The sequence below is a fragment of the Perca fluviatilis genome, chromosome 18, assembly GCF_010015445.1.
Source record: "Perca fluviatilis chromosome 18, GENO_Pfluv_1.0, whole genome shotgun sequence".
Taxonomy (NCBI): domain Eukaryota; kingdom Metazoa; phylum Chordata; class Actinopteri; order Perciformes; family Percidae; genus Perca; species Perca fluviatilis.
In genome coordinates, this window is record NC_053129.1 from 30,312,528 (window position 1) to 30,337,527 (window position 25,000).

The window sequence follows — 25,000 nt, forward strand, 5'->3', positions numbered from 1 at the left end:
GGATATTTTTATACCTCAACAATAAGTTCCCCTGTGGCAGCAACAACACCACAGAAGAAGTTGTGCAGTAGACCAGATGCCAGTCGATCGAGGGAATAAGAAGAAAAATGTGTCGAATGGCGTCAGTGCTTAAAATTGGGACAGTGGTGAATTCTCTAAGTGACGCAGTCACTGCCAACGTTTGGAGACGGGGAAAGAGAAATAACTGAAGGATGGATAGAAGGAAGGAAAAAAGGAAGGCAGGACAGGCAGATGGAAAGAAAGCAGGGAAGGGAAGGGAGGAAGGATGGGTAAAAAGAGTAAGAAATGAGGGTAGGTAGGAAGTAGCTTATGTGGCAGTAGCTCAGTCAGTAGGGAGTTGGGTTGGGAACTGGAGGGTTGCTGGTTCAAGTCCCCATACGGACCAAAGTATGGTGGTGGACTAGTAGTTGGAGAGGTGCCAGTTCTCCATGGGCAGCCCTCTCACTCTGACATCTCTCCATTAGTGCATGTATAGGTACTGATCATGTGTGTGTAATTCAGGCTGGTCTGTCATGTGTAGAATAATAACAACAGAATGAAAACATTGTAATTCCCTTGTGGGATTAATACATTATTATTATTAAGTAAGGAGAAAAAAAAATAAAAGTAGAGCTGGGCGGGCGATTTGGACATCGATGTCGATATTGTGGCGATATTGAAGAGTGGACTATTGGTGATTTCACAAAATATTTACACAATGAGAGTTTTGATATTTAATCACCTTTAGTGTGGATACCATGACTAGGATCACGATATTGCAATATCCAAAATTTAAGACGATATCTAGCCTCATATATCGATGTCAATATAATATTGATATATTGCCCAGCCCTACATGAAAGAAAGTAAGGAAGGTAGATCCGAAGAAAGGAAGGAAGGAAAGTGATAGAAAGGGAAAGGAAGGAAGGAAGTAAAAAGACAGGAATATAAAAAGGTATAAAGTATGTAATAATGAAAGAAAAGAAGGTAGGATCTGGTATCTACTTGACATATTGTTGTACAATATCCCTTCACACAGCTCTAGGGTTGTTATGTAAAAAATCCAATAAAGATATTGTTGAAATAATTAAGAGAAGGTAGACAGGAAGGGATGAAGAAATAACTAATGAAAGAAAGGAAGATAAAAAGAAGGTAGGTAATAAGACAGAAAGAATGGAAGGAAGAATTAAAGAAAGGAAGGTAGACCGGAAGAAAGAAAGAGAAAGGAAGCAAGAAAAAAAGAATGAAAGAAAAGAAGGTAGACAGGAAGGAAGGAAGAAATACATAATGAAAGGAAGGAAGTGAAAGAAAGAAGCAGAAAGAGCTGAGGTGACTATTAACAAGAGAGTTGCACACACACACACACACACACACACACACATACATGCACAGCTCATACGGATGTTATGTAGCTGTAGGGGATTCAGTTTGGGCTGTTATATATATATGTCAGATACCAGGCTGTTAAATTAACAAAAAACATGGCACGCGCACACACACACTAATATATACACATACACACACCAGAGTGTTTGTGTGTTTGTACTTTAGCTGAACCACTGAAGCATCACTGTCATGTCACTGAAACTAGTAAACCTTTGTACCAACACACACACACACACACACACACACACACACACACACACACACACAGTGCTGTTACATGTCCCAGTTTTGTGTGTGTGTGTGTGTGTGTGTGTGTGTGTGTGTGTGTGTGTGTGTGTGTGTCAGTAGGCAGGAAGTAGAGCGATGATAGCTAATTAGAGTGAAGATCCACTGGAGAAACGCAGCCCAGAGCTGAATGGTAGAGAGAGAGAGAGAGAGAGAGAGAGAGGGACAAGTTGGGGAGACAGTGAGAGAGGGTATAAATAAAAAAGAAGTAAAGTCGATGTGAAAATGTATGTGGAAATATGATATATTCTTAAAATATATGCTGCTATAATACAGGTATATTTAGACAGACAGTATGAGAAAAATAACGTGTTTTTGTAGATTAAAGCGTGTAAACATATTCTAGTAGAAACCCAAAATACAAGAAGGAGACCTTTAAATGAGCATGATATGGGACCTTTGAATTAAGGCGCTGACGCACCAACCCGATTATCAGCCGTCGGACAGTCTGGCGAGGTCGGTGACTCGGCTTTCATTTTGGCCCATGTGACTTTTTGAATCGACCGGCGGGCAGTCGGACTCAATGATCAATCTGATTGGTGGAGTGCTAGCCATTGACTAGTGAATCAGTGCACGAGAAAACCGGAGCTGACAACGCCAGTATCATCTTATTACTAGCCATCGTATTTTCTTCCGTTCAGCGAGTAATGACAACAACGATCCTTCTTGACTACTATCAACCCTCTCTGATGACAACAGTGACTGACGACAGCGTGCTCTGTGTTTACGAGGTCTAGAGAGATGTTCCGTCATTTCCGGTATTCATTTTTTGGGCGACAATACAGATTAGCGCCACCTGCTGTTATGGAGACGTCTCGCGCACGTGCAGAACGTACGCTCAAATTGGCGTCGTTTCGGTGTGTTCCGAGCAGGGTTGCGAAATTCTGGGAATTTTCAAAGTTGGAAACTTTCCATGGGAATTAACGGGAATTAATGGGAATGAACAGGAATGAATGGGAATAAACTGGATATTTTTAAAATTGCTTGTTATAATACTGTTAGTCTAAACAGGGAACTTAAATGTAGTTGAAAAAAAAAACACACATCTTGCAGCATAATCTTGGTTAAAACAACCTGATTTAATGCACCTTCAGTTGAAAGTTTCCGGAAATTTACTGGACAATTTCCGCCCCTTTGCAACCCTAGTTCCGAGGCACCTTTTTGACCCACTCGGGGAGACAGGAGCTGACTGATCAGTCCGACTGCCTTTTCTGCCGATGGTCGGCTGTCGGGTTGGTGTGTCAGAGCCTTTAGTCACTCTGACTCCACTTGGAGAATCACTTCTAACGTACCAGTTTGGTATGAGCAACAACACTAAGTGAGCAAACACAATTTCCTGAGCCCTGGATGACATGCGTGACATTCAGGTCTTTGAGATGGCCACCTATATCAAATTATAGGTGGTCATGGTGCCTTCAATTCCTGGCGTGACTTGGCCAAGAGACACGTCGTCAGACTGGGTGAACCCTGTCCAATCACACCTCGTGGTCTTTCTCGGAATTCATGACGTGCAGATATGATCGAGACAGATTTCTGTGATCAGGAATGTCAACAACCATGGCATCACAGAGCACGTAGGCAGCAGATGTTGTTAAACTAGGTGAGAGAGGGCAGAAACATTCAGACATGCTGGTGTCTTTGTCACGTCCTTGTGACGTTGGCATATTGAAAAGTGTGTTCCAGTTACTGAAGATCAAGGACACTTAATAGCAATTCATCAGGATGTTTTTTTACAGCTAATAGATTGTTACTTTTACATATCATTGCTGTTTTTTGCAACAAATGGAGTGTAATCAGGTTAGTGCTGCAACTGACCATTATTTTCATTGTAGATTCATCTCTTGATTATTTTCTTGATTAATCGATTAGTCCTTTGGTCTATAAAATGTCAGAGAACCCAAAGCTCAAGATGTCTTGTCCACAACTCAAAGATATTCAGTTTACTGTCACAGAGGAGTAAAAGTGAAGTTACTTTTTTTTCTCATAGAAAATTACTCAAACCGATTAATCGATTATCAGTTGGCGATTACTGTAATAGTTGACAACTAATCGATTAATCTTTGCAGATCTACGACCTTTTTTTTTTAAATGCAAAACAACAATGAATCAAATCCTGAACTCGTGGAATTCTCCTGATGAGGAAAGCCAAACCTGTGATGACCGGAGCCTGATCCCAGTGCATCCTGGGATCCTGTCACCCCGCTCTCACCCTGGAAAGAAAATAACAGATTGAGAAACCTAATGTATGTACAGTCGGAGAGATAATGGTGTGTAGAGGGGGACAGATGCAAAGTGTTATTCTCGCAGGCCGGCGTCAGCAGTGCTGCAGCGCTCAGTAACGAGGTGAATACTAATTGATTTACTTTTAATTATCCCTCCGTCTTTTATTTTCAATTAAAAAGCTCCACGGCCCGTCGCTACACTGTGATGAGCACGTCATCTTGACAACGCCGCAGTGGACCCACAATGCAGCTCCACAGAACAAAGTGTGTGTTGTGTGTGTGTGTGTGTGTGTGTGTGTGTGTGTGTGTGTGTGTGTGTCTAAGGCCTCACGAGATCAAGATACATGAGAGCGATACGCTTCAGAGGCCCAGCAAGCACAACATGGCCGCTCTCTGCCGATACACAATGTACACAGTGATACAAAGATATAGACGTAACACACAAACACACACAGTCACACAAAGATACACTGACAGATATGACATGCTCACACCCAGATGTCTTTTTGTTTCTTTTTCTAATCCTTTGTCAGTAAATCTTTGATCTCACACACACACACACACACACACACACACAACCAAACACACTCTGCAAAGTGTGCGTTTGGTCAGAGACAGCGGGAACAGAGCATAAAGTCAGCAGAGGCCTCCATCTAGTGGCGACTGATAGGAATCACCAGTTATTCCTTACAAGCTTACAGCGGTACAGTGAACTAAACCAGCACGATGGCTGTAAGACACTTAGAAGAGTGGGGTCGGCCGTCAATCGGAGGCGTTTGTGTGTCGATGCCCGGCTTCTCCTGTCAACATGTTGAAGTTAAACTCAACACTGCTGCTGGTGAAGAGTAAGTGTATGGGGGTATGTCTGCCAATGAAAATGAATGTCATAAAAAAACATTTAAAAATACATTTTGCCCAAACAAACTTTAATGTGAATTTTCAGAATAAAAACAGTACCTGTCATAAACAAAAAGCTTTTTTTTGAGATATATAATAGGATATACTGTATATATAATATAAAAACTGCATCTTAAAATGAATTATGCTGGTATCAAACCTCTGACATACAGTCCACATTTAAAAAAAATTTCAAAGTTGAATGTTTGCTATGAAATATGTTTTGTTTACCGTCGGACACAGCGCCGTGCTGATTCTGGGGATAGTGTGAAATATGTCTGTTACTGTATATGATGTTCATATACCTGCTGCGGTAAAAGCTTCAGTAGCCCATCGTCTAATGATTTTCCTGGAGGGATAACGTTTCAGTTTCAAATACTGTGGTGTCTTTTGGCAACAATCGCCGCAGCTGCGATGACATGTAGGTAACTGGGAATGTACAGTCGATTCATGGATTCAACCTTCACCAGAGGCGATTTCTTTAAGACTGCAAGGGAAGCTCGGCTTCCCCTAAAACGTCAAAAAATGTATGGTCAAATGTACTACTGTGTTAACATTTTATTGACTAAAAATGCGTGGGAACACGTTCATCTCGAAGACAAGTTCGTTCAGAATCAGCTACAGTACATGTAGCAGGTCGACTAACTCGATTTCCTTCTCATACATTCCTGTAGCGTCACAGTGTATTTCCCTGTTGAAGCCTGGCGTCCATGGACTTTAGTGGGGCTGCTTTTCAACAGTTTTTTTCAGTGCTTCAAAACTAGACGGTCATTGGATAAATGCGATTATGTCCCGCCCACGGACGCTCAGCGTCTCTGGGGGTGAATAGAGAGAGAGTGGGCTTGCCTGGACTCCGGGCTTCTGCGTGATGATTGGAGGGTCTGTCGAAAGACTGCATCTCCTTTTGATTGACAGCGATTTTGTACTATAAAAAGTCGCCGAAGCTATTCGAGCAGAGCTCAGCTCAGTCCCATTGTGTATTTTGCAAGTGTAATCGAAAGAATTTGCTTGGCGAAATAGCTAGCCAATTTTCATCACACATTTCATACAATTATACACCACAGTCCTTGTTTCAGTTTAACCTAATTCCCACATTTCCTCCTTCGAGTTTAATATTGTTTCGTTAGATCATTTGTTCGCTCATTCATACAGTAGGCTAGGCTAGTGTCGTAGGGGTGAACTAGCCAGCTAGCAAACTGTACACAATGGCAGACAATGTTAATATTGTCGACCTGATTTTGGCGAAGCCATTTGAAAGTCTTCCATATCAGGACTTGCTGGGTAACAGGGGAAAGCTGTGTGATTACTTGGTGTTCCTTAAAGACATGGAGTTGGACAGAGCAATGCCTCAGCTTTACAAACTGTTCTCATTAGTGGCAACAATTGGAGCTACAACTGCAGGTGTAGAAAGGAGCTTCTCCTGTTTAAAGTGGCTCAAGTCCTACACCCGTAGCACAATGGGCCATGATCATTTAAGCAGCCTAGCTCTGCTGGCTATTGAGAGGACACTGGTCAAGTCACTGGAAAAGACGCCTAGTTGGTACGACAGGGTCACAGAGCATTTTCTTGAAAAGGGAACGTAGGTCAGAATTTACATATAAATAAATGGACAATTTTTATGATGTAGGCCGAAAAAGAGCTTTCCCTCTTTGAAAGACCAGCAGCCGCCACTGACCTTCACTATCAGTTTGATTGTGAAATAATGAGCAAAATCGTAATCCTTATTGAGCCTGGTTTTTTATTAATCTGGAATCATGTACAATTTAGACCAAGTTCTCTCCAATTAACCCTAATTCTGCTCTGATTACTGGGCTGTTCCTGCACTGCTGTAATGTCTTTGCTGGTTTCTGTTGTTAAAGTTCAACATATTCTTTCTCAGCTGGGCAGGTTGTGACTATTAATGCTGTACTCAAACACTGTACCCAGTTATTTTCCTGTGTATTACACACTATCTTCGTTATTTAAAGGATACATTTAGGATCCTTTCAACCAGGTGTATTTCCCATAAACGTGACTATTGTGGCTCTAAGGGTTGTACTAACTTGTGTATTCAGGGAGATGAGATGAGGACTGGGGCAAAACAACGTTTATCTTTCTCACAGCTTTCTAAATCAAACATGGTTTTTACATGAATACATGAAGTAGAGACAGGAAGAAGCAAGCTGTCTGAAAATGGTCATTTTGGCTAACATCCAATCGCAGACTCTGACAGATTCATGTTGTTTCTTTGCATTTTGCATCTCGGTCCTACAGTACTGTACCTGCCCTGCAGAGAAAATGGTCTCGGCTCGCTGCAGGTTTGGGCGTCAATAAGATCCTTCAAGCAGCACATCAATAAAACCTATAATTACTGCTTTGCATGCTTCTGTATTAACTCGTTTTTACTATGAAGTTTGGGAATAAATCGCAAGCAGGGAAGAATATGTATACCTATACCGGTAGGTGTGTTCTTTTAAAGCTTTAGTGCGTAACTTTTTGAAATTAATAAACATCCGTTACATTCACGCCACTGCCAAATGAGTTGCTACTAAGCGAATTAACCCCAACCCCCACCCCCAAATCCTTCTTGTCGGTTATTGGTTGGAAGGCTGGAATGCTGGAACACTGTTTATGTTTGGTGGTGCAGGTTGGCACAGTTTGTTTTTGTTGCCGTTTGTGGAGCCTGGGCTGTCTACAGAGACCGCGGTTTTTTTTTACAGTGTGTTCAGGGGACAGGCAGCTAGCAGATAGTGAGAAGATGTTTGCTGTATGTGACAAAAAAAATGCTGTGGCCTAAAAAATGCATGACATTGCTTAGAGCACCTTTAAGGCTATCAGCTCCACACAACTCTCTCTGTATTTCTCAGTATGGCTTTATTCTGAACATTGTGGCGTCCGGCGACTTTCGCGTGCAGAAACTCGAGTAAAGATAATGACCTCTTCTGAAGACTCCATGTTTTTTTTTAATCCTCCGTGTCCTCCTTGGGTGGGGGTGGAGCGTGATCACGGAAGGCTTGTATCATGTGGACGCGCCGACAGTTTTGTTGTCATTACTTTAGAGTTTATTGACGTGCTTTTGTTACTGCATGTCACGTTTTTCTTCCGACTTTTTCGTGGCTTTCTCAGACATTTGTCACCTTTTTGTAAATTTGTTGCTTTTTCCGACATTTTTGTACGCTTTTTGTCGCATTTTTGTTGACGTGAAGCCCTACAAAAGTCATCAAAAGAGTTCCTTAGAATTTAGCAAATCAAGCAAAAACAATATGTTTTTTTAACAACATGTTTCTCAGCTTCTGGGGGAATTCATGAGTCTCAGAGTCGGCAAATCTGCCATATTCTGCTGTGAATGTCAGGTAATTACAGTTTAAAAAACACTTTCCTGTGTTTTTGGTTTGCTGCACAACTAGGAGGGCCAAAATGTATTGTGAACCCAAATTGATATTCGGGCCGGATCTAAATCTGCAAGGGGCCGGATTTGGCCTGCGGGCCTTGAGTTTGACACATGTGCTCTATAAAGAGAGAAAGTGGGATGGCATGAATCGGTGTGTTGACAGCACTTTGAACATTTATGTTTGTCTTTGCAGCGGTGGCAGAAGTCGGGGACTCACTTGGAGCACCTGGTCTCTCGGTTCTGTCTGGACTCGGAGATGGCTCTGGACGGGATGGACTCCTCTCGAATGCTGGTCATTAGCCCCTGTGAACTGAGTGCGTACACACAGAGATGGGAAACACCCTTCTCCTGACCCCTGACCCCTGTGACTCTTCACCTCCACAGACCTGCCCCCTCCCACCTTCCCCCCCGCCCCCCCATTCACAGCCTCCAAGACGTGCGCAGAGACAGCTGCTCTGACGGACTGAAGATGCATGAGCACATCATGTCAAGGTGCAGCGATGGCGGTCTCTGAATGGAACTTCAAGAAGAAATCCAGCGTGGATCGGTCCGGTCTTGAATCACATTCTTAAAGGAAGAGGCGCGTCCGAAACGTCTGGTTTGTGTGGTGATGAAATTTTGTATATGTGTATGTTTGAGGCTGTTGAGGAGTTTGGGGAAGAGTCGAAGTGAACCAAGTGCACCTTAAAAACCCCAACCTGTCAAAGAATCCACTCGGACAGAAAGAATATATCAGAGAATGCGTCTTGTAATATTTTGCGATCAAAGGGTCTGATTTTGTTTTCGAGGATGTTTAAGAATCTGGGTATTAAAACCAAGCGCAACTCGAGTTTTTAGTTTACTTCAAATAACTATCACTGGCTTTCCTGCAGTAGAAAAATCCAGATCGAATTTGTCAATTGATAAATCAGTTTTTCTTGGGACCCGACTAGGAACTCATCAGAGTTAAGTGTCTCAGAAGCGGACAAATTGGTTTTAGTTTTGTCTTTTTTTTCTGAAGTGAATTGAAACATGAATGGGAAGTGTCTTCTTGCTCTAACTTTTAAGAATTATCTTGGTACAGTGGTCATAGAACTTGATGAACAGCACACAATCACAGTTGTGATTGCACACCCACATTGCTTTGCACCAAAAGAGTAAAAGGAGGAGAGAACCAAAAGATCATCAGAGACATTGGTAGGTCTGGATGGAGTCTTCACTCATTCCTGTTTGTGATCATTTCAATAATGCTCTTAAAATGATATATTATCTATTCTGTTACCTGAAAAAATATCCCAGATGTTACCGCTTTGACGTTTGCAAAGGTGTTGAGATATTTCGTTGTTTATGTGATCATAGTTTTAGAGTAAAACATTAGCATACCATAGCTTCCTTGGCTGTTGGATCGCAGAAGAAGAAAGGAGGAGCATGGATGAGAAGGAAAGACGTGAAGAAAGCCAGGACCGAGGAGCAGGCCCTGGCTGAGAAGACCATATATTTGGAGACAATTTGAAACAGAAAAAAAAGCATAATCACAGCAACAAAAGGGCTACAGGTGTACAGGCACAATGAGGAGTAAGATATGAGGAACAGAGCAGCACATCTCATGCTGTTCTGGGGGTCGATCAGTTGATTTTTGTCGTTGACTTTATCAAACTGGAGGAAAAGCTTTACTCACAATGGGCCTCCTTCACTAATATCTTCCAAAGTTTTTGCTTACATTCACATATGAATCCCTTTCTACTTTTACATTCAAAGCACATGCCAGTTAATGCTATAATTAGCAGGTAAACACCCCGCCAATCCCAATTAAAGGACACCAGACTGCAAGAAAAGTTGAGAGAATTAAGTCAAAATGCCCATACAAAAGTCTAAAGAGGCTCCAAACATAAAAAAAAAACCAAAAAGAAAAACGTCAATAGTTCTTAGGTGGAGCTACTGCTTGCAGGAAGTGAACAGCAAACGAGCCGTCATATTTTATTCTCACTCTCAGGGTAAACATCTTGCAGCAGCAGTAAAGTCCTACTTTGGTCCTATAAATGTGATCAATCACTAATTATTGGATGGCATGGTTCCACATTAACATAATGTATGGGAATTTAAGTGTTAGTGTAGTGTTAATTTATTGCAAAAACACCATACTGCTTTGCAAAATAATAAAAATAATAATAAAAAATATTATAAATGATTAAAAAAATATATTGTAATTCAAATCCTATAAAATTAAAACAACTGTAGAATTGAAGAAATAGCGATAACTATTTTGCACGAAACACGTCGCCACTTAAATGTGCGTAGATTCTGCTCTTACTTAAAGCTACATTGTGTAAGAATTTCTCCCATCTAGCGGTGAAATTGTATATGACAACCAACTGAATATTACGTTCTGTCCCCTTCCTCCTACGGTGACCAACCCGAAATTAGCTCTCTCCGTCGTTTACACGCAGCTGTTCTAGCCACTCCAATATTAACTTTGGTCTTGTTGCTTTGCCTGTCACGTTGTCGTTTTAATTCTCTTTTTCGCTTCCCTGGCGAGTAATCTCCCCCTGGCATTCGTCACGGTACCACAGTAGGTGTAAGAGGGTGAAATGCGGAGGTATGTCCCTCTTTGGCTAATGTATTTTAAAGATGGAGGCGCTACATGGCGGCCGTCATTCGAGCGTCTTGCTCGTATGTATTCTGAATGATTCTAAATGTCAGATTCTACGCGTATGAGAATACTTTGATTAGTTGGTGGAAGTAATTACACATGAATGAGCACATATTTGTGAAAGAACAAAGTTTTTTTTGCTGAGAATCACCTCAAAACATTACACAATGTAGGTTTAAGAACAAATCACGAATAAGAAAACACTGGTGAATGTCTTTGGGAAAACTGCATAAGTGGATTTTAGGAAAACATTTCTTCTTAAGAGCGGTTGGTGGATGAGGCCCACTGTTCAGTCGCCCTAAATGCCCTCATGATTCTCATTAGCTTCTTTCAGGTTGCTAATGCATCTCTGGAGGATTTCTTTCCCGTAGAAGTGTCCACTCTGGATGCTTTTTGAGAATCTGGACGATAGCTAAAAATAACCAAACCTTTTTTTTTTGAACACCTAGCTGAGATTAGTTCACTCCTGAGCACACTGACAGGACATGTTGTTGTCGTCGTCGTCGTTGTTGTTGTTGTTGACCGACTGCAGCTGCTGTGGAGATCAAACCTTTGACCCTCCAGTCACGTGACGGTCTTCTTTAGTTTTTCATTTCAAATTCCAACAGAGTCAAAACGCTACTCAAGTTAACTAGACCTACAACTGTTCAAGTAACCATCTCTAAACTTCCCTAACAATCATTTTCCAAGTCACTTTTTCAAATGATGGATTTCTAATTTTGGAAAACACATTCTCTACAAATTGTTTCCCACTTTCTCTAGTGTGTTTAAAATCCCCCCCCTGATATCCTGTTTGACTCCTCAATAAAGGTTTTGTAATGGCTGTTTCTATTTCATTGACATGGCTGTGATGTTCACACGCAGGAAGAAGTTTGGCAAACTGAACGCTGCAGATTTTACAGAGCCAAACATTTCAAATCAATAAACTAAAAGTTGAAATGTACATTTAATGTTTCTTTATGTTGTGATAAGATATAATAGCACTTTTTTTCACTTTGTTGTTACTTTAACACCACAACTGGAGTAAAAACATTCTATGTACAATACCTGCAATGCTGTTACTACTACTGTACAACTACAGGTACTACCGCTACTGCTCTGCTTACTACAAATACAGGCAACAGCTTCTCTAATCTATTGATACCGTTACTGCTGCTAACTGATTAACTTCCGTCGGCTACTACCACTGATGGAACTACTATTTTACTTCTATTACTACTGTATTACTTAAGCTACACATAATGATATATTACTATACTATTTCATACTAAAACATGAAATTCTAACCACTATATTGTAAATAAAACTGGGTAAATGATACTTGGGGGAAAAAAATTATTACATTTAAAAAGAACTGTTTGGATGTCATTTTGCTCATAAAGAGGGGCTGAAGGGAAGGGAGTGTAGGCTATGCAAAATGTTCTTGGGAACTTATTTGCCCTCCCTTTATTTTTGATGGGGATGGGTGTTTACATCAGAATAATCAGAGGTCTCAGTGGCACAGCAATAGAGCTTTACACCACAAGCCTAAAAGAAAAAAAAAGATGTGTTCATGTTATCTTGCTGCTTTCATGCAAATGATTACACTGAAGTGAGCGAGGGGCAGGATCCGCAGAGAGAGAGAGAGAGAGAGAGAGAGAGAGAGAAAACTCCGTCCCTCTCAGACACCACTGCTCTGTATCAATCATATTAAATCCGTTCCTTTAAAGATCTCTGGAATAACAGAAGATGTCGCTCGTTAGAAGCTGACATTTTATCTTTTCAACCCGTTTGTAAGGGCACCTTTTGTCTTCAAGAAGAGGCTCTTTTTTTCACGTAAGTAGCCTAAATGTTAACGTTAGCGTTACAGAACAATGATCTTTTCATTTCGTCATCCTAGTTTTCTCGACAGCTCTTCTTAAAAGAAGAAGAACAACGTAGTCCCACTCGGGTTTAATCTAATTCAACATTTTGCGGAATATGGCCGTAACAACGGATGATTTCTGTGATTTCGGGATGCTCTCGAATGATGTAGCTGCGAGCTACCTTTCCATCGGGGCTACTGTTTCCGCAGTACCGGCGCGGCTGTAGTCCGTTCACTGATTCGCATCATAGCATTCGATGCTAGGAAACGGCTCGAAAAGACTACAAGTTCCAGCTAGGAGGGGAAAAAACAGCTGCCTGAAATGATGCTTTTAAGCACTATCGGGAAAATTGAAATTACTTTTACATATGGCCCATAAAGTGGTGAAATCATTGAAACTTCGTCTTATCGACAATGTTGCTGCTTTTTTGTTTATGTTACTAGCAGGCAGTCCAGTGTAAAATCCAACCAATGTTGTCGTTGTATTTCTTAATCTTTTTGGCTTAACATATAGTTTTTATCTGCAACTGCTGTTATTCCTGGTATGCTTTTCGTGTTCATCTTTTTGTCCAAGTATCACAAAGTGGCCTGTATATGCAGTCTGTTTTATTTAGCCTTATTGTATAAAACCTCTGCCCGTCCAGTCGCATCTAAAGGACTATTTTGATGTATGAAATGGAAAACACGAGCTTTGTTGGAGTTATTAAAGGCAACACGGGTTTACACGGCGCCTAGTCATACGTGAACGGTTACGTAATATTTGGGCGACTCTGCTTCTTGTTTGAAATCGAAACCTGGACCTAAAACTATACTGTCTATGCCTAAAACCTCGATAATGTTCGCTGATAATTTACGGAGATGGATCCGAGCCGAAACATAAACGATGTTTCCTCCAGCCATGGAGAGTAGTAAGTTAACGCGAGCTAGCTAGTCACGGTTACAAAATAATGACATTATTTGAGCTGTGTTCATGTTCAGTGGGACTCAAAACAGCTGACTTTAAACCTATTTTTTTTTAAACAACCGCCATTCAAAAACACAACAGCTTTAACGCGGTCTTGTCATCGGCGTTTGGTTCTTTGGTTGTGAGCTACATGTTTGTAAAATGACACACAAAAAAGCCAGCAGCTAACTCCGCTACGGGTTCTGATTTGCTGTCACACCAAAGTTGAAAAGACAGAAAAACGTCATTCCTCCTTCATCAGTAGTTTCTCTCTCTCTCGTCTCTCCTATCTGTAGTTCATTACTTTTGTCTTCATTGTGTATTTTTAGGTTTACTTTTAACGTATACATAGGTTGACACTTACTTACTTGCTTCCTTCCTTACTCCCTCCCTCCTTGCTTACTTCCTCTTTCCCTCATTCCTTATTTACTTCCTCCCTCCCTACTTACTTACTCCCTCCCTCATTCCTTATTTACTTCCTCCCTCCTTACTTACTTCCTCCCTCCTTGCTTACCTCCTCCCTCCCTCATTCCTTATTTACTTCCTCCCTCCATCCTTACTTCCTCCCTCCCTCCTTGCTTACTTCCTCCCTCCCTCATTCCTTATTTAATTCCTCCCTCTCTCTTTCCTTATTTACTTCCTCCCTCCCTCCTTACTTACTTACTCCCTCCCCCTCACCTTTATTCAAACCGTGATGTAGCAGCAGTATACGAACGAAGAACACTGAAGAGTACCGGGAATCAATCAAATATCAAAGTACTAGTATAATATTATAAGAGTTCAAATGAAACCAAAAAAAGTATGCCCTTTTAAACGTGTTGCTGGTTTATTTTCTGTCGACACACAATTAAAAGATTCATATTCGTTTCAGCTCTAAATGTTGACACCTCTTTCTTTTTATCAACTCCCCTCTAACATGTCTCCTCCCCCCCCCAGCCACCCCATGTTCCTTCGTCAGCTGAGCTCCTTCGGCTCCTCCTTCCTTCCTCGCGGCCGTCCCCCGCTCTGCAGGGCTGGCTTCAGGAGCAGCGGTGCCTCCTCCTCCTATTTCCCGCGTTGCATCCCCGCTCCTCATCCATGGTGCCCCCCCCGGCTTCCCGGACTCCCCCGCTCCCACCCAGCAGCCCGACGGGTCTTCTCTGGTAGGGCGCTACAGCCTCGGGGCGTCAGCCGGGGGAACTTAGGCGGTAGCTGGCATCCGTTCTCCACCTCAGCCGGCCTCATGACGGAGCGGCCTGACAGAGAGCCTCCTCACAAACGGAGGAAGAGTGCAGAGGAGAGGAGGAGCGCTGGAGAAACCGAACACCCGAGAGGAGGAGGAGGAGGAGGAGGAGGAGGAGGAGGAGGAGGGCACGAGGCGACGGCAGGCAAGGCCAAGGACGGAGGCTCCAAGAGGGAGCACCATCACCGGGATTCCAGCGCAGACAGCCGCCCTCGGCCACACCACGGCTTCAAAGATGGAAGTAAAGACCGAGGGAAGAAGGGAGCTGGAAAAGGCCCCGGTTTGGCACACAGCAGAGATAAAGATGTAGAAAGGACTAAAACTGGGACTAAAGACACACAGGAAGTGGCCGAAACCCCAAACCGAGGGCATAGAGACTCACAGCCTCAAACCCCCAAGTCGAAACCCAAACCGGATCAAGTTCCCATGCACAGACCCAACCCCTGGTTCAAAGACAGCGGTGCAGAGGAGCAGGGAGGGGGGGCGGGGCTTCTTTCCCAGCAGGAAGCCGGAGCCAGCGGGCAGCCTCCTCCAACTGGAACCTGTCCACCTGTTGGACAACAGGAAGACGCCAAACCAACCAAATGTAAGTTCACTTTTTGGTTCTGCGTTATTCGACTCATTAACTACCCTTTGTGATATACTACGGGTAACTGCCAACCATTTTACTGTGGGATAAAAAATCTATTTACAAGACTGTGAAAGCTTTTAGAAATAGGTAATCCATTTTGGTGAAGAATTTATTTTAAAAAAAATGTAAAAGTCGCTACCATTATCACATGAGAAAATGACCAATTTCACATTATTCATTTCACATCGCGCATCGTATTTAGCCTCATGAGAGCGTCCTGATCTGGCGAGCTCCAGTTTTCCACTCGCAGATCAGTCTGGCATCTTGAGATAGAGAAAATTTGGAGCTGTTCGCCAAATGACCAATCAGCGTTGGTTTTGAGGCGGGTTTAGGTGTGACGCAGTGAGAAGCGACTGTTCAGTCTAAACAACGTGGCGGCTTCCACGGATGAGATGATCGCGCAAGTTTTATCCGAATTAGAAAGTATTCCTTCATTGAAAGAAGAGCAAAAAACGCCGCTGGAGGCTTTTCTTGGAGGAAAAGATGTTTTTGCTCTTCTCCCGACTGGTTTTGGCAAGAGTTTGATCTGATTGGTTGATAGACAGATGGTTTATCCAATCAGCTAACCAGGATTTTCACCCCTTCCCAAAAGTTCTCAAACGGAAAGTTCCCAGATGGATATGCCGAGCAAATGCGAAGCGATCCATCTGGCCGAGTCAGGTTACATCGTATTATCTTCGTGAAGTAAACCTGCCATGTCTCGTCAGCCTCTAAAATTGGCTGGTTGAACAGACGGCAAAAATGTACGATATATAAGTTTGCGCTAATCATAAAGTTACCAATTTTGGATTGTGACACTGTGACTATCCAAGCCTGATACTCTATAAGCACTTTTAAAATGTAAAGTCTTAATTCAGGGGAACGAAATGTAGAGATGTAGAGTTGATTCCCCCCCCCCAAGACGTCATCTTTGCCTTTTTATGGGATAGTTTAACAGTAAAGAGAGACAGGAAACACAGGGCAACATTGCAGCCCCTTATAATGGATTGTCATTGTCTCATGCCATTCCAAATCAATGGAAGATAATATAATACAATCAACAATTTACACATAGTGTCTTTAAGTCCTTTAAGTAGCACTCATTTGTTAATGTCTAACTTGATGTCAAACACCAATCAGGACATTGTCATAGAGCTGTTGAAAATATCATATCATCATTTTCTTGGTTTGGATTAGTCTGAAGTCAAATTTACAAACTCTTATAATTATCTCCGTGTTTCCTTTTAGGATTTCTTTTTAGCAGTGGGGGCAGGTCTTCAGACTTCGCTGCAACACAAACAAATAGATTTATTCACCTCTATTCACACACAATGAGGCATATTTTCAGTTGTGATTGAACTGTATTTTTTGAGGAACTATAGGGCACTTACCATCTACAACAGGTCTACCAAATTAATTTTACAAGAAAGTCTTCATAGGGAAACCCAAAACTAAGTATGGAATGAAATATTACACTGACTCACTCACCGTTTTAATGTTCCCAGATGTTCGATATCAGGACGATGAGCTGACAGAACTGACAAGTTGAACGTTGTCCGATTAGAACGGACCCACCGCGGTGGCGTTTTTGGTGGAGCTGTTCGTTTTAACAGTCGACTCAGAAGAAAGCGAACGTTTTGACAATAAACTCCATCAACACCACAGCGTGTGGAGTTAAACTGGACCGGCCCAGTAACCTCTGAATAGTTCTACTTGTGCATTATGTCGGCAGGATCATTTAAAAGGCAACGCGACTACATTGTGCGTCTGCCCTATTTCTGATACCGTGGCGGCAGAAATTTAGCCATGGCGGGCCGCCACTATAAAATCAGCATAGAGGAAACACTATCTTTCCTTTCTCCATCTCCTTTTCCCTCTCCTCAGCTCTTCAGAGACACTGGGAGGCCTCGCCTGTCTGCAGTGCCGACACCCAACCGCCAGGGGACAGCCCAGCGTTTGACTTCTCGGTGATGTCCTACAACATCCTGTCCCAGGACCTGCTGCAGGACAACGCCTACCTGTACCGACACTGTCACCCCGGCGTCCTGCCCTGGGACCACCGGCTGCCCAACCTGCTGGCTGAGATCCAGCAGCACAACGCTGATGTGAGCGGGTTGGATCACGAGAAACCTTACTGATGGCAGAATGTAGCAGTAGCAGACAGGACTTTAAAAGGACTTACACTCGATGGTCAAAAGTATGTGGACAACTGAATATTGTTTAAAAGACTCCTCAATGATTGGCGTTAAAGTCTTCCACACCAAACTGGGAACACCGTTTCTTCATGCTGGCCCAAAGTTTGGAAACACACTGTTGTCTTAAATACCATTTTATACATTTCCCTTCCTCGGAGATCGATGGTGTCTAACTCAACCCACCAAAAACAGCCCCAGATCCGAATGTGTACAGAACGATGTGGACAGGATTGTCCAGATACTTTTGACCAAATACTGTTAAATAAATACTCAGAAATCTCTCCCTTTTTGATTTTTTTTTTTAGATTCTGTGTCTTCAAGAAGTCCAGGAGGACCATTATGAAAACCAGATTAAACCTGCTCTACAGGCACTAGGTGCGTGCATGTGTGTGTGTGTGTGTGTGTGTGTGTGTGTGTGTGTGTGTGTGTGTGTGTGTGTGTGTGTGTGTGTTGTGTGTGTGTGTGTGAGTTGAGTGAATGAATAAAATGTAAAATGTATTTCCATGTTTGTAACCTTTGCAGTAAATATCATATTTGTATGTGTTTTCTCTTTTTTAATATTGATTTGTATATATGCATATTGTGTATGTGTGTGTGTGTGTGTGTGTGTTTATTTATTTATATATATAAATTCATGAAAATGTGTGTGTGTGTGTGTGTGTGTGTGTGTGTGTCAGGTTACCATTGTGAGTACAAGAAGCGAACCGGAGGGAAACCGGACGGCTGTGCTGTTGTCTTTAAAACCTCGCGCCTGTCACTCCTCTCGTCCAATCCCGTTGAGTTTCTCCGCCCCGGCGACGCCCTCCTGGACCGGGACAACGTGGGCTTGATTGTGCTGCTGCGGCCCGTCGGCGCCACGAGCCAATCGGACCCCTCCGCCTTCATCTGCGTGGCCAACACTCACCTCCTCTACAACCCTCGGCGCGGCGACATCAAACTGGCCCAGCTGGCGATCCTACTGGCCGAGATCAACCGGCTGTCCCGCCTCCCGGACGGGGCGACCAGTCCCGTTGTGCTGTGCGGGGACTTTAACTCGACGCCGCAGAGTCCGCTGTACAGCTTTCTGACCACGGGCTGTCTGAAGTACAAAGGGCTGCCGAACAGCATGGTGAGACACACCCTGCGAGAACCGAGGGATTCATCAGTGACTACGTTCTCTAGAGGTGTGTAAGGGCGTACTCACAGTAGGTGTGTGTCTGCAGGTGTCTGGTCAGGAGAACAGTCCCAGAGGTCAGCGTCTCCTCACGGCTCCGCTCTGGTCTCCCAGTTTGGGAATCAACCACCAGTGTCAGTACGAGAACCAAGCCGCCGCTGAGCCGTCCTCCAGCAGCCCTACAGGTACGCTCACCGAGCTGGAGTCCACTTACTGCAGGGTGGAGATCCAAGGTCACGGTCCTAAGGGCGCCGACACACCAGGCCGATTATCAGCCTGGCGAGGTCAGTGACTCGAGACTGTTCGGTGTGTCCCGTGCTGTCGTCCGTCTGGGGGGCTGTCGGCGTTCATTTTGGCCGACCTGACGCGTTCGGTCGGCAGCAGGGCAGTCGGGACTCACCCGGAAATGGGGAGCGGAATGAGGTGACTAGAGTCTCTCAAAATCTGATGGAAATCTTTTAAACTGACCTTTGTTGAGCTGAAATGAAGACAGATTCAGGAACTGCATGGCCTATTTCTCTCTTAACCCTTGTGTTGTCCTTCGGGTCCCAGTGACCCGAAGGACAACACAAGGATTATGTACTTCCGTTTACTTTGTTGAGAATTGCTCTCTAAACAAGGGTTAATACAGCACCTTAGTTCTTGTTTGTACAGCATTTTGGTCAGCTTAAACTGTGTTTAAATGTGTTCTAGAAATAAACTTTACTTACTTACTTTAAAAGAAACCGGGTTTAGAGAGCAATTCTCAACAAAGTAAACGGAAGCACATAATCCTTGTGTTGTCCTTCGGGTCCCAGTGACCCGAAGGACAACACAAGGGTTAAAATGTTTTCAGAAACATGTTTCAGTGAACTATTTTAGTACAATATGAGATATCGTATTCTGAACAAACCCATGTGACGCGTTCGTCCAATCAGCTGCCGGTTTTCGTTTCTTGGGCAACATTACAGCTCTGCGCCGCCTGCTGTTATAGAGATGTATTACATCTCGTCTCCTCTCGTCTTTTTGGTCTGTTCTGTGGCAGTTTTTTGGACCTCGGACGCGACTGATCATATCGACGGGGTTTTCTGTGGACAGTGGGCTAAATGTGTCTACACCTTTAAGATTGTCAGATGAATGTCGAGCCTCTCTCACATATAGGCAGCACGGTGGCTCAGTGGTTAGCACTTCTGCCTCACAGTAAGAAGGTTCTGGGTTCGAATCCAGGTCGTTCTGGGCCTTTCTGTGTGGAGTTTGCATGTTCTCCTGTGTTTGCGTGGGTTTCCTCTGGGTGCTCCGGTTTCTTCCCACCACAAAGACATGCATACTAGGACTACAGATGAAAATTTGCCGACCGGCTAACACTGGCGCATTTACAGAAATGTTGATTAATGTGTATTGTCCTAATCCTTTTTAAAAATCTCTCTCTCTCTCTCAGCAGTAGAAGGAGCGATCTCTAATCTGACTGTAGAAGATGTCGCCAACAAAGCTGCCGCTGCTGTTGCTTTTAACAGGTAATGTCTCTGTTTCTTCTCTTCTTCACCTCATCCTTTCATTCCTCCCTCAACGTTGTTCAATTCACCTAACAAAAACCAGTGGCTTTTTGGTGAACTTTTATTCAGAATAATTAGTCAAATTCACAGGTGTCAGTTCGTTTTGATTTGACAATGTGGAATAAATAACCCAGATCTAAGACAGACAGTCTAACCTTGTGTGTGTGTGTGTGTGTGTGTGTGTGTGTGTGTGTGTGTGTGTGTGTGTGTGTGTGTGTGTGTGTGTGTGTGTGTGTGTGTGTGTGTGTGTGTGTGTGTGTGTGTGTGTGTGAGATAGAAAGAGGATCGAGCACAGCTTGAAGCTGCAGTCGTCCTACCAGCACCACCTGAAGCCTGATGGGAGACCTGAGATCACCACCTGTCACTCCCGCACGGCCATGACTGTGGATTACATCCTGTACACTCCCGGTACTCTCACACACACACACACACACACACACACTTAAATCACTTTTTTGGTGCAAGATTACAGAGCCGGGTAGGGGTAAGTATTCGTTGAAAAATCTCTGATTTTTCAACATTAAAGTCGTAAATTTACGAGAAAAAAATGTTGATTCTGGGCTAGGGATCAGCCGATACTGTTTTTCAAGGCCGATACTGATTATTAGTAGTTAATAATAAAACCGATAACCCATATTTAGAACCGATATGCATTTCAGTGAAAATGCTAACAAAGTCTAATTTGATCATTTGATCCACTGCAGGCGTGCGAGCAGCGTCTGCGGTGGGATGAAGTCGATGTGGCTCCTTGACAAAAAGAAACACTGTGTCCCGGTTTTTTTCTCATAAATTTGAGACTTTTATCTCCGAGAAATGTTTAGTTTTTTATGCAAAATTCTGATTTGAGTTTTATTCTTCAAGATTATTTTTCTTGGAATTACTACATACTTCCTCCGGCTCTGTAATTTATTTATTTATTCACCTACAATGGTCCTAATTCGCCGTTGGAACTGTGACAAACTCCTGATTTACATTAGGGAATATCCAGTCAAAATGAGGTAAACAAGAGAAAGAAGCTGACTTTAACTACCAGCCATTTACTCCAGAAGTATTGAGGCCCGTTACTATTCTTTACGCTCTCTTACTGATCTTCCCGCTCATTTTTTCTTTTCCTCTTTTCCTTTCTTCTTTTAACTTGTAACACTTCCATCTCTCGTTCTCCTTCTGTTCTCCTTAAAAGAAATCCTCGCGCCTCCTTCACTTCCTGGTGGGCGGGGCCTCCAACTGCTGGGCAGGCTGTCATTGGTCGGCTGGTCGGAGATGGAGGAAGTCAACGGCCTGCCCAACCAGTACCACTCGTCCGATCACCTCCCTCTCCTGGCCCGCTTCCGCTTCCGGCGCTGACCCGGGGGGTGGGTCCCGGGACAGCCAATCACAGCTCTCGCAGCACGGCGCCTCAACAAGGGCAGCTCAGGGAAGACGGAAGCGTTTATCGATTTTAAAGTAAAACCCAAATTAATCCAAATAAAGTTCAAGTTGTTTTCTCACACGCAACTGAAACAGGATTAACATCACACAGCTGTGGCGCACAGGCGCATTTATTTTGGTGTTTGAGTTACAAACCTTCTTTTAGAGTATTTTTCCTTTTAACTTGATCCACTTTAATATTTGTAATGTCTTAAATACACTTAAATAATAATTCAGTTAGTGGGTGCAATGTGTGGGAACCCCCACAGCGTTGCTAAAGTACCAATAGCTTATTGGACCACGTCTAAATGTCTGAATTTTAGACTAATGGCTGAAATTTGTCCATTTTGCATTTATTGCAATCTTTGGAAAACCTTAATTTAATTTTGAAAATCTACAGAGGTTTCATAACTTTCACAGTGCAGAAGGATGACAGTTCACCTGCACAGTCCCTGTTGCATCCCTGCTTAGCAGTTCAGTGTAGCGATGAAAAAGAAAAACCAATGGCTTGTATATACAAACATCAATCATACTTCACTACCGAAGCTACCTTTTAATCTGATTCACAGTTGTTCTCTTGTCGTGGAACAGATCAGTTTTTGTTCTTGTTTGCGGAAAAATTAAGTTCTTCTGAGACCGCTGAGTTCCACTTGGGTATAATCTATGAAGGGACAGATTTTAAAACTAATTTTTAAAGCCTGAACATTTATTACTTGAAGTGAAAGTGCTGCTGATGAGCAGTTAGCCTAGTCTGGCTGTCAGCAGACCAAGATCAGTCTTTTAAGACTGAACATTAGTCTGGGGAGTCTGCTCTGTATTCTCTACTGTACAAGAGGCGGGATCAACGGGCATAGTTCAAATGACTCTGTTGGTTGGTTGGATAGTCCTTCAACCAATCAGACCAACGATCCGGGCGACGTAGCAGCGACAGCGGCATCAACGACTCGCTGCGCTTCGGTGGCCGCCATGTTGAATGTAAACAAGAAGCTGCGTGGTCGCTTCCCTATCGTCATCGTGTTAAACCGGCCAATAGCACGCCAGGTGGATAAGCCAGTTTGTGATTGGTCCCCGCAGATTTGTAACGGAAACAGGATAGATAGATGTACAGGATTCCAGCCTGAGCTGCAGGGAGGAATCAAATCGCCGCCAGATCGGGCTTGGTTAACCCAGTTTAGAGTTGGCCATGATAGAGCTGCAACGATGAGTCAACTAATCAATCAGTCGATCGACCGAAAATGATCTGCGGCTCTTTGGATAATCGAATAATCGTTTAAAGCGTCTTTTCATGCAGAAAATGCAGTTTTCAGACTCTTCAAACGTGACGGTTTTACTGATTTTCGCTGTTTTATATTGAACTGTAGTTATTAGGCTTGGATTGACATCTTAAGATATTTTTTGACATTTTATAGACCAAAGGATTAAATGATTGATTTAAAAGAATTGGCAGATTAAGCAATATTGACAATAATTGTTAGTTGCAGCCCTAAAAGCAACTAACATCACCCACCCTATTCTGTTATATAATCAGACTAACATTTGATTCTGAAAAGTACGGAGTGTTTCTCTCATCTTTCAAGTTTCAGACAAAAACAAAAGGAAGTGGCTAGTATGCCATTCAATGAAATTCCTCTTCAAACTGCTTGAGTGATGGAATCCATACATTTTCCTGCACCAGTTTCCAAGTTGCCCCTTGTATCATTGCCTTGGAAATGATTTATTTTATATTGTCTTCTATAATTTATGAATTTGCTTCACATTCACAAAATATTGTGAATGTGAAACTTAGACTTTTACGTACAGACTCCAATCTGGTTGTGAATTTAGTGCCATCGGTTATGAGTAAAGAAATATGTTAGGATGAAACATTTCAATGGACATTGTGCTATGATTTCAGACTTAATACATAATCAACAAATAACGAGCATTGGATGTATTTTTTTTCTAACATTTTGGAAAGAGATTTTAGACCGTGTTGTAAATAAAGGACTTGTGTTTTTACACACGTGGCTGCTGTCGGTTTAATGTTGTCATGAGTGTCAAAGTGATTTAATTGCAAATGAACTTTTATTGAATGCTTTTTTTCCAACGTTTTGGTCGCTTTTTTCAATGCTTTTTTATTCATGGTCAATAAACATAATTTATATGACATTATACCTAATTTCAGTAAAAAAAAAAAAAAAGAAGCTAAAATTGTATTTATTTTTATTTTGAAGTATTTTGACTGATAAGATCAGAGGATGTTGATCGAAAATCACAGACCGGTATATGTCAATGTTTATTCAGGATTCTGTTTTAAAACCATTTGAATTTTTTAAATGCTATAAAAATGAATTCCCAAAATTCAATGGAAGTAATCATTCATTTTACCTGGTAAGAATGTTGTATGGTTTCCATACAACGTACATGCATGCATCCAAGTTATGTTTGGGCAATTTGGTTGAAAGAAACCCATCCTTCTGAATATAAAAACTTTGAAAACCCGAGGACAACACCAGGGTTAACATTTAAATGGAACATAGGTGCAGGGCTCGACATTTTCATGCCATGGGACCTTTAAGCTAGCCCCTTTTTGTCTAGCCTTGACCTGACAATTTCTTGTCTTCTAGAAATAATCTTTGGAGGCTTTGAGAGTCTCCATTTTTCTTTGTCTCTGTACTGTCGTGATGAAGTGTCATATAGCTTTAGGATAGGAGTACATGTTTTGCTTAGGTTAAAATATTTTTCAACTTGTGCAAACTCATCTTCACCTAAATTTACGCCAAATAGAGCAACTTGTCTTTCTGCATCTTGTCTCATGTTAAGGGGGAGAATGGTGAGGCTTTGGCCAGAGATGCATTTCATACTGCTGAGCAATAAATGATGACAGAATACTGATAATCGTAGCAGTTTTTAAAAACTGATGAGCACTCATAGCTGTTGCTGGAGAAAGGAAATAGAAATAACATTTTCTTAAAAAAAAAAATAAAAAAAGGGAAAAAAAAAAAAAAAAAAAAAAAATAGTATTGTGTGTTTAGTGGAAGAGCACTGTGACAGCTTAGTCAGGCAAAATGAGAAAAGGATACTGTTGTACGTGCAGAAAGCAGCACTGTATGACGGTGGTCAGAAAGCAACTGGGGTGCAGCAACAAAGTTAATATCAGTTTGATATCAGTTTGACCATGAAAGTAAGTTACTTCTCAATCTGTGACGGACAACAGTGGCGCATTGTTCTTTCTGACCATCAGCATAGTTAAAGTCTGTCTAACAACTTATGAAGAGGGCGTGTGCCAAAAGACTAGGACCAGTCTGTGCACCAACCAGGGGAGGC

General features: G+C 42.5%; 2 protein-coding genes across 8 annotated transcripts in view; both read left to right on the forward strand.

Moving 5' to 3' along the window:
• galnt14 (UDP-N-acetyl-alpha-D-galactosamine:polypeptide N-acetylgalactosaminyltransferase 14 (GalNAc-T14)) overlaps positions 1-10,817 on the forward strand; it is a 197,882-nt gene extending 187,065 nt beyond the window's left edge. For all 3 annotated transcript variants that reach the window (XM_039782122.1, XM_039782123.1, XM_039782121.1), the window contains exon 16: positions 8,354-10,817. In XM_039782122.1, coding sequence (XP_039638056.1) covers positions 8,354-8,512 — 159 coding nt within the window. In that variant the 3' untranslated portion in view covers positions 8,513-10,817. The remainder of the gene's footprint in view (positions 1-8,353) is intronic.
• Positions 10,818-12,444: 1,627 nt separating this feature from the next.
• Positions 12,445-22,215, forward strand: angel2 (angel homolog 2 (Drosophila)). 5 transcript variants are annotated; one of them, XM_039782127.1, is made up of 10 exons: positions 13,359-13,540; positions 14,276-14,331; positions 14,512-15,383; positions 17,292-17,512; positions 17,908-17,977; positions 18,280-18,710; positions 18,805-18,940; positions 20,173-20,248; positions 20,565-20,695; positions 21,468-22,215. In XM_039782127.1, the coding sequence occupies exons 3-10, from the start codon at positions 14,519-14,521 to the stop codon at positions 21,629-21,631; spliced, it is 2,094 nt and encodes a 697-aa protein (XP_039638061.1). In that variant the 5' UTR covers positions 13,359-13,540; positions 14,276-14,331; positions 14,512-14,518; the 3' UTR covers positions 21,632-22,215. The 5 variants fall into 5 exon arrangements, with proteins under 5 accessions (XP_039638063.1, XP_039638061.1, XP_039638059.1 ...); XM_039782129.1 differs by lacking the exons at positions 13,359-13,540; positions 14,276-14,331 and adding an exon at positions 12,445-12,604; XM_039782125.1 differs by lacking the exon at positions 14,276-14,331 and having other exon boundaries at positions 13,360-13,540; positions 20,176-20,248.
• The last annotated feature ends 2,785 nt before the right edge of the window (positions 22,216-25,000 follow it).